This window comes from Zalophus californianus, chromosome 15, assembly GCF_009762305.2.
Source record: "Zalophus californianus isolate mZalCal1 chromosome 15, mZalCal1.pri.v2, whole genome shotgun sequence".
NCBI classification, from domain to species: Eukaryota; Metazoa; Chordata; class Mammalia; order Carnivora; family Otariidae; genus Zalophus; species Zalophus californianus.
The window spans coordinates 3,658,106-3,670,525 of NC_045609.1; the positions used below are offsets into that span (position 1 = coordinate 3,658,106).

Consider the following 12,420-nt stretch of genomic DNA (forward strand, 5'->3'; position numbering starts at 1 on the left):
CCTCCCCTCTAGAACCCTCAGTTAGTTTTTCAGAGTCCATCGTCTCTCATCGTTCGTCTCCCCCTCCAACTTACTCCCCTTCATTCTTCCCTTCCTGCTATCTTCTTCTTTTTTTTTTTTTAACATATGTTGCATTATTTGTTTCAGAGGTACAGGTCTGTGATTCAACAGTCTTGCACAATTCACAGTGCTCACCGTAGCACATACCCTCCCCAATGTCTATCACCCAGCCACCCCACCCCTCCCATCCCCCACCACTCCAGCAACCCTCAGTTTGTTTTCTGAGATTAAGAATTCCTCATATCAGTGAGGTCATAGGATACATGTCTTTCTCTGATTGACTTATTTCACTCAACATAACACCCTCCAGTTCCATCCACGTCCTTGCAAATGGCAAGATCTCATTCCTTTTGATGGCTGCATAATATTCCATTGTGTATATATACCACCTCTTCTTTATCCATTCATCTGTCGATGGACATCTTGGCTCTTTCCACAGTTTGGCTATTGTGGACATTGCTGCTATAAACATTGGGGTACACGTACCCCTTCGGATCCCTACATCTGTATCTTTGGGGTAAATACCCAGTAGTGCAATTGCTGGATCGTATGGTAGCTCTATTTTCAACTGTGTGAGGAACCTCTATACTGTTTTCCAGAGGGGTTGCACCAGCTTGCATTCCCACCAACAGTGTAGGAGGGTTCCCCTTTCTCCACATCCCCGCCAGCATCTGTCGTTTCCTGACTCGTTAATTTTAGCCATTCTGACTGGTGTGAGGTGGTATCTCATGGAGGTTTTGATTTGGATTTCCCTGATGCCGAGCGATGTTGAGCACTTTTTCATGTGCCTGTTGGCCATTTGGATGTCTTCTTTGGAGAAATGTCTGTTCATGTCTTCTGCCCATTTCTTGATTGGATTATTTGTTCTTTGGGTGTTGAGTTTGATAAGTTCTTTATAGATTTTGGATACTAGCCCTTTATCTGATATGTCATTTGCAAATATTTTCTCCCATTCTGTCGGTTGTCTTTTGGTTTTGTGGACTGTTTCTTTTGCTGTGCAAAAGCTTTTTATCTTGATGAAATCCCAATAGTTCATTTTTGCCCTGGCTTCCCTTGCCTTTGGCGATGTTTCTAGGAAGAAGTTGCTGCGGCTGAGGTCGAAAAGGTTGCTACCTGTGATCTCCTTTAGGATTTGGATGGACTCCTGTCTCACGTTTAGGTCTTTCAACCATTTGGAGTCTATTTTTGTGTGTGGTGTAAGGAAATGGTCCAGTTTCATTCTTCTGCATGTGGCTGTCCAATTTTCCCAACACCATTTGTTGAAGAGACTGTCTTTTTGCCATTGGACATTCTTTCCTGCTTTGTCAAAGATGAGTTGACCATAGAGTTGAGGGTCCATTTCTGGGCTCTTGATTCTGTTCCATTGATCTATGTGTCTGTTTTTGTGCCAGTACCATACTGTCTTGATGATGACAGCCTTGTAATAGAGCTGGAAGTCCGGAATTGTGATGCCGCCAGCTTTGCTTTTCTTTTTCAATATTCCTCTGGCTATTCGGGGTCTCTTTTGGTTCCATACAAATTTTAGGATTATTTGTTCCATTTCTTTGAAAAAAGTGGATGGTATTTGGATGGGGATTGCACTGAATGTGTAGATGGCTCTAGGTAGCATTGACTCCTTCACAATGTTTGTTCTTCTAATCCATGAGCATGGAACATTTTTCCATTTCTTTGTGTCTTCTTCCATTTCTTTCATGAGTATTTTATAGTTTTCTGAGTACAGATCCTTTGCCTCTTTGGTTAAATTTATTCCTAGGTATCTTATGGTTTTGGGTGCAATTGTAAATGGGATCGACTCCTTGATTTGTCTCTCTTCTGTCTTGTTGTTGGTGTATAGGAATGCCACTGATTTCTGTGCATTGATTTCATAGCCTGCTACTTGACTTAATTCCTGTATGAGTTCTAGCAGTTTTGGGGTGGAGTCTTTTGGGTTTTCCACATAAAGTATCATATCATCTGCAAAGAGTGAGAATTTGACTTCCTCTTTCCCAATTTGGATGCCTTTGATTTCTTTTTGTTGTCTGATTGCTGTGGCTGGGACTTCTAATACTATGTTGAATATCAGTGGTGAGAGTGGACATCCCTGCCGTGTTCCTGACTTTAGGGGAAAAGCTCTCAGCTTTTCCCCATTGAGAATGATATTCACTGTAGGTTTTTCATAGATGGCTTTTATGATATTGAGGTATGTACCCTCTATCCCTATACTCTGAAGAGTTTTGAGCAAGAAAGGATGCTGTACTTTGTCAAATGCTTTTTCTGCATCTATTGAGAGGATCATATCATTCTTGTTCTTTCTTTTGTTAATGTATTGTATCACGTTGATTGATTTGCAGATGTTGAACCAGCCTTGCAGCCCAGGGATAAATCCCACTTGGTCGTGGTGAATAATCCTTTTAATGGACTGTTGGATCCTATTGGCTAGTATTTTGGTGAGAATTTTTGCATCCATATTCATCAAGGATATTGGTCTGTAGTTCTCCTTTTTGATGGGGTCTTTTTCTGGTTTTGGGATCAAGGTAATGCTGGCCTCATAAAATGAGTTTGGAAGTTTTCCTTCCATTTCTATTTTTTGGAACAGTTTCATGAGAATAGGTATTAATTCTTCTTTAAATGTCTGATAGAATTCTCCTAGGAAGCCATCTGGCCCTGGGCTTTTGTGTGTTGGGAGATTTTTGATGACTGCTTCAATTTCCTTAGTGGTATAGGTCTGTTCAGGTTTTCTATTTCTTCCTGGTTCCATTTTGGTAGTTGATACATCTCTAGGAATGCACCCATTTCTTCCAGGTTATCTAATTTGCTGGCATAGAGTTGCTCATAATATGTTCTTATAATTGTTTGTATTTCTTTGGTGTTGGTTGTGATCTCTCCTCTTTCATTCATGATTTTGTTGATTTGGGTCACTTCTCTTTTCTTTTTGATAAGTCTAGCCAGGGGTTTCTCAATCTTGTTAATTCTTTCAAAGAACCAGCTCGTAGTTTCGTGGATCTGTTCTACTGTTCTTTTGGTTTCTAGTTCATTGATTTCTGCTCTGATCTTTATTATTTCTTTCTTCTCCTGCTGGGTTTAGGCTTTATTTGCTGTTCTTTCTCCAGCTCCTTTAGGTGTAGGGCTAGGTTGTATATTTGAGACCATTCTTGCTTCTTGAGAAAGGCTTGTATTGCTCTATACTTTCCTCTCAGGACTGCCTTTGCTGTATCCCAAAGATTTTGAAGAGTTGTGTTTTCATTTTCATTGGTTTCCATGAATTTTTTTAATTCTTCTTTAATTTCCTGGTTAACCCAGTCATTCCTTAGTAGGATGCTCTTTAGCTTCCATGTATTTGAGTTCTTTCCGACTTTCCTCTTGTGATTGAATTCTAGTTTCAAAGTGCTGTGGTCTGAAAATATGCAAGGAATAATCCCAATCTTTTGGTATCGGTTGAGACCTGATTTGTGACCTAGGATATGATCAATTCTGGAGAGTGTTCCATGGGCACTAAAGAAGAATGTGTATTCCGTTGCTTTGGGATAGAATGTTCTGACTATATCTGTGAAGTCCATTTGGTCCAGTGTGTCATTTAAAGTCTTTATTTCCTTGTTGATCTTTTGCTTAGATGATCTTTCCATTTCTGTTAGGGGGGTGTTAAAGTCCCCCACTATTATTGTATTGCTGTCAATGTGTTTCTTCACTTTTGTTATTAATTGCCTTATATAATTGGCTGCTCCCATGTTCGGGGCATAGCTATTTACAATTGTTAGATCTTCTTGTTTCTCTGTATAATTTTCTAAAACTCCTAGCTTGACTTTCTTGATTATGGCTTTCATAGTGAATACTGGTGATGTCTTACAATTCAGATTGGCAGGAAACTTAGCATCTATGCTTGGACCTTGAACTGACATTATTCCCTGAATGTCTTTTATTTTATTTTATTTCATTTTTAAATATTTTATTTATTTATTTGACAGAGAGAGAGAGAGAGAGCACAAACAGGCAGAGTGGCAGGGAGAGGGAGAAGCAGACTCCCCGCTAAGGAGGGAGCCCAATGCATGGCTCGATCCCAGGACCCTGAGATCGTGACCTGAGCCAAAGGGAGATGCTTAACTGAGCCAACCAGGTGGCCCCCTGAATGTCTTTTAAATGTGACAATATAAATAAGCAATTAGAATCTAGAAGCTGAACATTAAACTGTTTAGTCAAACTATAGGAAACATTAACAAGAGAAAAATATATGAGAAGACTCGGTGAAATGCAAATAACTGAATTTCAATATAGCTCATTTAATAAAATTTTAGAACAGAATAATGATACATATATATATATATATTTTTTTAAACACAACTGCAGTGGTTTTATTTGGGTATATACTCTTATAAGAAGAAATGACCATGTAATTTTAAAAGAGAATGAGCTACTTGTTCATTCTCTTTGAAAAGCATAGATTTATATTTCTCATTTGTTGGCAATAAAATACTGACATTTTAGTGTTTTCTGAAATAAATCTTCTAGAAGTTTGATTTTTTTTAAGTTATGAGATAATCTATGAAGTTCTACTAGTTTCTGCTATGTTTATTTTATATATAATAAATTATATTACATATTTTTACAATATAGATATTTATAAAGTATATACTCTCCTCGCACTGCACTCAGATATGCACAGAATTAAAAACTCCTTTTTTTAAATCCCTAATCTAATCTTCCTGAGTCCACTCTGCTGCCTAGATGGTGATATGTCCCTGGGCTGGGTCGGGTCACACTTCACTTGCTTGAAACAACATCCCAACCTCTTTTGTTTTAACCACTCTTTTCAAGGTAAACATGTACTCACCAGTGAAGCTGCTCTTCCTCTCTTGCCTGCCCTCATCCTAAAATTGTACAGGTGCAGGGAATGCTTACTAGTTCTTGATGCCGGGAAGAGGGCACCCAGTTCGAATGCTCTCCATCTCTGCCGGCCTCTGTTTGCCTGGTGTGTCTGGTTTGGCCTCTCAGTCCAGTCCCCTAATGACTCCTCTGAGTATTTGGTGCATCTGTTGCTGCCTAGCGCTGACATGCACTTGATTCTGACCATCAGGGTCCTTTGCCCTTACCCAAGGCCTTGCTCACAGAGTGATCTCTCAGCTTCTAGAATTCCTGAGCCACACACGAAGAAACCCAGCTTCTCTCTTTGGCCACTTGTCTCTGCCACTGTTCCATATTCCTTGCCATGTCCTATTAGATGTGACTGCCATGGAAATTCCCTGGAGGCTTCCATGCTCCACAAGGGTCAGCCACCGTTTCACCCAAAGTTCTCCTACTTGCTAATACCTACCACCACTTTCCCCAAAGTGCTTCCAGAATAATAGGGGGGGAGGGGATGTACACAAGGACCTTTGCATCCTCCCTCCTTGTCTTCTCTCTACCTCCCCTTCTCCTCCCCATAATCCAGAATAGGAAGGCTTTTCTGGAAGACATTTTCTATTCTTTCATTCGCAGAAGGGGAAGAAATCTCCCATGTCAGCCTCCCTGGTACAAAGGGCACACTGTCTATGTCATCAAAGAAACTCTATGATCTGGGTCAGGCAGGCTTGCCTTGATGTTGTAGTCACAGGATGATTTGTAGCTATGAATAAAAATATTTTGCATTGATATTGCCTAAGAATAATGCCCATTACAGAGTAGATGTATTTTCTTTGTCCTATTGGATGAAAACAAGAGTGGTCAGATCCTAAATGACACAACCTCATTATTCCAGATTCCAACTCTCCATTTTTATTGAAAGGAATTAAACATGCTAATAAACATTAGTTTGAACATACATGTTTATAGAAAAGTTTTAAAGGGTCTTTGCAAATATATGTGTGTGTGTGTGTGTGTGTGTGTGTGTGTATGGCTACATTTCCACATTGACAAAAAAAAGGCAGCTCTATCATTCCATTCTTTGTTTCTCACTTATATAGCATATACTACAAATTTTTCTGTTTGTCACTTTATGAGTAGATAGTTTCAAATTTAGATCCATATCAACGTAGAGTCATCATAATTCTATCTTCAGTAAGTAGAGAATGAATACATTTTGAACACCCTAAATATCTTTCACTTAAACAAGGTTTTCAATAATTTAGGAAATTAGCTTGATAGATTCAATAAAGTCCATAATATAAAATCAAGGTAGATTATAAAATACTTTTTTTTAAAAAAATGTTCTCATGAATAAAAAAAATGGTTTGTGTAGATGAATGTACACGTTTGTGGGTTTTTTTGACTTTGGCTTTACATCTCACATTTTTATACTGTACCAAACCAATGGTACCATATTATTGTCTTTATTTCAAGGCCATAGCAGTTTATGAAAATAAATGTGTGGGTCACCTGGGTGGCTCAGTTGGTTAAGCGTCTCCCTTCGGCTCAGGTCATGATCTCAGAGTCCTAGGATCGATCCCCGTATTGGGCTCCCTGTGCAGCGGGGAGTCTGCTTCTCCCTCTCCCACTCCCCCTGCTTGTGTTCCCTCTCTTGCTGTGTCTCTCTCTGTCAAATAAATAAATAAAATCTTAAAAAGATAAATAAATTCGTTTTCAAATGGTCTGCTACAAAAGAAATATCTGCTTGCATTGTTGAGAATTTAATACATATTGTGAGGATTTATCCATGATTTAAAACAAAATAAAATCTATGACATGTTATAATTAAAATAAGTAATGACCCCAAAAATGATAATTTATGGAATACAGTACTAAACTGCAAGTACTTCCAGCTACTAGAATTGTAATTTGATACAACTTTTGAGAAAATAAGCAGTAAGACAAATTCCCTCAATGGGAAACAGGTAGCTTTGCACTAATCAGGTTTATTAGTTTGGTATCTTATCTTTTGTATTTAATTGCCATAATATAAATTGATTTTTAAAATTAATTGTGAACATATGTAGCTGACATATTGTTCTTTTTATCAACTTTACTTAAAATGATCTGAGCTGATAGTCTAAGTAGGCAACCTTAACCAACTGAAAATCTGTCCTTGATATGATACATAAAATTCCTCTAGGGCACAGATCCATATTGAAGCAGTGTCGCCATCTTTCTGAACCAATCAAAAATATTTACATAATTGTGCTTTACAACTAACTAATCTACAACTATTCCAGTAGATTTAGATGAATAGAATCAATAGGTCTAATGTGTAGCCTGGGCATTTGTAATGATTAACCAAGTGATTCTGATGCAAGTGGTCTCTAGACTACTTTTCAAGAAATACGTAAGTCGGAAATTACGTATTCATAGTTTTTATTCCTCATGTCATATACAATTACTAAGATGTGGAGAAATACATCTATACATAAATTTCAGCCCCTATTAGCACAAAAATGGTTGATTTGTCCTTTAACTTTTCAGATTACTTAGTGATCCAGCTCTCTTCTGTCACACTCAGCTATAGTCCATAGTTTTTGACTGAGGACCGAAACAGTCTGAAAACATCACACACTATAGGGTCAAGAATGGGAATTGTAAGAAATGGGATGAAAACCCATCCAGTAGATTGACAGGGAAATAAGGGCAGGCTGACATAAAAAGGGTCAGACAACTTGAAGGGAAGTCAGCAGACTCTAGTGTGGCTACTCTTAGATTTTGACTCCAGGCTGTCAATTTTAATGTTTTGTTCACCCTCAGGCAAATTGAGAACTCCTGCTCCTGTAAAAACATCCTTTTACTGGTTTTAACTCACACAACTTTTAGAGAAATAACATTTGTTTAACTGTTTTGTTGTTGCCGTTGTCATAAAAGCAATGTAGCCTTGTTGGAGAAAATGTGGAAAATACATAAAAGTTAAAATAAGCAAATTAAATTTTCTGTATTTCATCTAATCCGAAAACGTTCGCATTTATACAGTGCCACATATATCTACCTACAAGTGTGTTTGTGCTCATGCATCTTTTAAATTACACGGTTTCATGAAGGTATGCACGCAGAAGAATGCACAAACTTGAATTGTGCAGCTTAATAAATTTTCACACAGTGAACACATCTATGTAATCAATATTTAGAATAAGAAACTGAAATCAATTAGCATCCCAAGAGCCCAGCCTTATGACTGTGCTAGCCTCCCTTCTTCATAAGGTGATCCTTATTCTGACTTCTATCACAATGAAGACACTGTGCCAATCTTTGAAATGTATGTGCTTGGACTCATATAGTATGTGCTACTTTGTGTCTGACTTCCTAGCCTCAACCTTATGTTCTTGAAATTCATCCCTGTGGGTACTTGTAAACATGCTCTGTTCATTCTCAGTATTATATATTATTGCACTGTGCACATCAAACCATCTACTACTGGTGGGCATTTAGGTTGTTTCCAGGTTTTGACTACCTAATACTGTTCTGGTCACCCTTGGCATGCCTTTAAATAAAATTTTTATTGTGCTTTTCAATAAAGAAATATGTACAAATCATACTGAATAGCTGTATGAATTTTCACAGATTAAGCCCATCAATGTAGCCAGGACACAAATAGAGAAAGAACCCATTATGAATACCCAAGAATTCCCTGCTATGCATGGTGAATTTTAAATGACTGCTGGATATTGCATGTGGAAAAATTATAAAAGCTTGCAGTAAAGTCGTATTGCTCAAAAGAGGATATACTTTTGCTTCTGTTAAAATAGGGACAGACAGCCTTAATTCAATTGGAGTTTGAGCTTTGGGTTTTAGTCGAAGTGAGGCAAGGTCTGGACCCCATGCACCACTACTAATAGAGGGTACAGCGTCCATGATCCCAATAGGAAAGACAAGTACAAGACATTTACCAGGTCCTTGCCTCCTCGGTCACTAGGAAATCCAGTGTTTGACCCCTCAGCCCATGACGGCTGCAGGATCTCCCCAGATTCATTCCCTCTGAGCCAAGGATTGGTGCACCCCACATCATGTACAATCAGGACAAATTGTGTCGGTGTTTTTTAAAACAAAAGTTGGGTAATTATTTCATCTTGCATATTTCTCCTACTTTTTAATTTACATCTTGTCACATATGTAGTATCGTAGCCTAATGGATTTTTCATTTTCCAGCCAAGGGCCCTTTCTTTCTCTGATTCTGGCCCTAGGCTTCTATAATGTGCCCCACACTATCACAGAGCTGGGTGCAGGGCAGGTGCTGCTTCTCAGGCTTTGATTAGAAAGAACAGTTTCCAGCCTGACTCACATCTAAAGATGTTCCTTGATTTTGCAAAAGTTGTTGACCTACGTAATAGTCTCTGGTTGCGGCAGGCCAAGGGTTGACCTTTGAACCAGGTAGCACGTACTACTTTTAAGTGTACCTGCTTACGATTTCCTTGGGCTGTATGACCATAAGGTAATCAGTTAACTAGTGATACATGGTGCTCAAACTCTTGGTGTAGAGGTGAACCCAGAAAATAATGAATGTAGTATTTTCTGACAGCATTTACTTACCTGAAAATACCCCTTTGATGCACTGTGCTCTTTGATAAGACACCATTTTTATTTTTAAACAGTGTGAAATATAAGTGATATAAACTAGAGAAATGTTACATTTCAGAGAAAAACAGGTACATGTGTGTATAAACAGAAGCTTGCCACCCATATACCTGAACAAGATAAAGGTAAAATCACTTTCTCAAATTAAGTCTCCAGGAAATACTTGACATTTTTAAGAAGATGTTTGCCCTGTAATATCATCATTTGCTTTCTCCATCTGTTTTTTTGAAATGCTTGAATATTGAAAACTTCCTGGTTTTTTTTCTTTTTTCTTTTTTGGAAAGCTAAGGAATAAGGATAGCAACGAGATGCTTTGGATTTTAGTTGGAGTGAGGCAAGGTCTCACTCTATTTCAGACAGACAAACTCCAAGATGACCAATTAGATGACATCAACATGAAAATAACTTCTTTCATATTTAGTCCTTTTTTTTTTTTTTAAGACCTCTACTGCTACTGTAAATGTGGTGGTGACAGATGTCAATGACAACGCGCCAGTTTTCGACCCCTTTCTGCCTAGAAACCTGTCTGTGGTGGAGGAAGAAGCCAATGCCTTTGTGGGTCAAGTACGGGTAAGTGAAGATATATATTAAATGTATTTTTTTGTTGACTACATTTCTCACATTTTAATTTTGAAAGGAGATTCAGCTAATGCAATATGCAGTGGGTCATCAGAATTATTGAAGGTGATCAGTGAGTGAGATCACTTGGGTATAAGGCAAAACAGCAATAAAGTGCATTCATTCTCAGCCACAGTGCTGGATACTCTTCAAGATTATTTGTTTGTTTGTTTTTCATAAATCACCTCATGTCCATTTGGAATTCACTTATTAAGCTTGTTGATTTACATTTTGTGACCCTTAAGTGCTTTAAACATTGATTCATTGGAGGGTATTCTTTTCTTATTTAATATATATTTTTATTTTCTGGAATTATAATAAGGTATCTGTAGAGAAATATGTAATTAGCTATACCATTAAGTGTGAATTTGTAAGTGCATACCTCAGAATACAGATGTTTAGAGGTAAATTCATCTGGTTGTGTAAACATCTATTTAGTGTTTGCTTTGTACCCCTATTTCACACACACACCTCTTGCCCAGCATGCTCTCCTGATCCTAAGACTGGACATATAAGCCAGTTTCTCTACTTCCTTTGATGAAGAATCCCATTTTTCTTATAGAAAGCATAGTATTTCCTCAGTTGGGCCATACTTGGTCATGAACATGGTGGATGGTTTAGAAGCCATAAGCTGAGGGCGAATTTTGAGGAAGGTACACATATTTCACAGTATCTACCTGAAATGAGGCATCTGTATGAGCCACAGGCAAGGAGAGAACCCTTCTCTCTCAAGGAGTGGGTCACCCAGATGTACGAGTCCAGACTTCAGGAACCCACCCTTTCCCTGTTAAAGCCTTGAGTCTTGAACAGGAGTTTTGCTGGTGCCTTTAAGCAAGCCTTCTCTACAAGACAGCTGCTCTTCAGTCAGACAAAGGTCTGGTGTTCAGTTTCCTCTCTGGCTGCAGAAGGGGAGGGCCTCTCTAAATGTTAAAGGCAGAGACCTGCCTTCCATACCATGCCCTGAGATTTTGACTGGGCCGCGTGAGCTCATCAATTTATTCCCTCAGAGCTCTGACAATACTTAAAACAGCTCCATAGTTATTATCATCATCATTGTCACTCTGTCTCTCAAATCCCGGAGACACTGCATAAGGCATACATTCCCTCACGCCTTGATGCTGCCCCAGCTCACTACAGGGGAGAGGGTTAGTCATTGTCCTGCTGCAACAAGCTATGGAGTCTTGATGCCATGTAGCCAGCAAGCCATCCAACTCCAGAACCCTGTGTAATAATACCTCCAGTGTCACAACTTTTACTGTGGACTCTACAAGAGGAGACCTGTGGACAAAAGATTGAGGTAGAAATCATTTCGGAGAAGTTCAAGTGATACTCACAGACCAGTAGGAAGTAATGCAGGGAAAAGACAGCTGCTAATGAAGGGACAAACTACTAAACCAGTCATTAGAAAGACTGGGGCTCAATCCCAAGGGCGAACCTAGGAAATTGTGCAAACACATGTCCCAGAATTATTGATCATGAGAAGTGATGGGACTGGCAAATTCATGCACGAAATCCTGAGAGTTCTTGGTCACTGAGGCTGTGGAGGAGGATATTTTTGCTACTTCCTGCCTCCAGAGCAAGCAAGCAGCCAGCTCTCTGCCATGTGGATACAAGGGCATTGGGTCTGACTGTAGATACCAGCAGATGGAAGTTGGTCAGACCTCACTGATATGAAGAATTCTTAATCTCAGGAAACAAACTGAGGGTTGCTGGAGTGGTGGGGGGTGGGAGGGATGGGGTGGCTGGGTGATAGACATCAGGGAGGGTATGTGCTATGGTGAGCGCTGTGAATTGTGCAAGACTGTTGAATCACAGATCTGTACCTCTGAAACAAATAATGCATTATATGTTAAAAAAAAAAAAAGCAGGAGGGGAAGAATGAAGGGGAGTAAATCGGAGGGGGAAACGAACCATGAGAGAGGATGGACTCTGAGAAACACACTGAGGGTTCTAGAGGGGAGGGAGGTGGAGGGATGGGTTAGCCTGGTGATGGGTATTCAAGGGGGCACGTTCTGCATGGAGCACTGGGTGTTATGCACAAACAATGAATCATGGAACACTACATCAAAAACTAATGATGTGATGTATGGTGATTAACATAACAATAAAAAATTTAAAGAAATAAAAATAAAAAATAAAAAGGAAGTCAGTCAGAAAGTATACATGCGGAGAGGGCGGAGCAAGATGGCGGAGGAGTAGGAGACCTGGATTTCGTCTGGTCCCAGGAATTCAGCTGAATAGGGATCAAACCATTCGGAACACCTACGAACTCAACAGGAGACCGAAGAGGAGAGTAGCAACAAC

At 39.1% G+C, this 12,420-nt stretch overlaps 1 protein-coding gene across 1 annotated transcript in view; it reads left to right on the forward strand.

Moving 5' to 3' along the window:
* PCDH15 (protocadherin related 15) overlaps positions 1–12,420 on the forward strand; it is a 1,343,394-nt gene that overhangs the window by 1,078,426 nt on the left and 252,548 nt on the right. Inside the window, exon 20 of the mRNA XM_035724230.1 lies at positions 9,940–10,068. Within this exon, the coding sequence (XP_035580123.1) occupies positions 9,940–10,068 (129 nt within the window). The remainder of the gene's footprint in view (positions 1–9,939; positions 10,069–12,420) is intronic.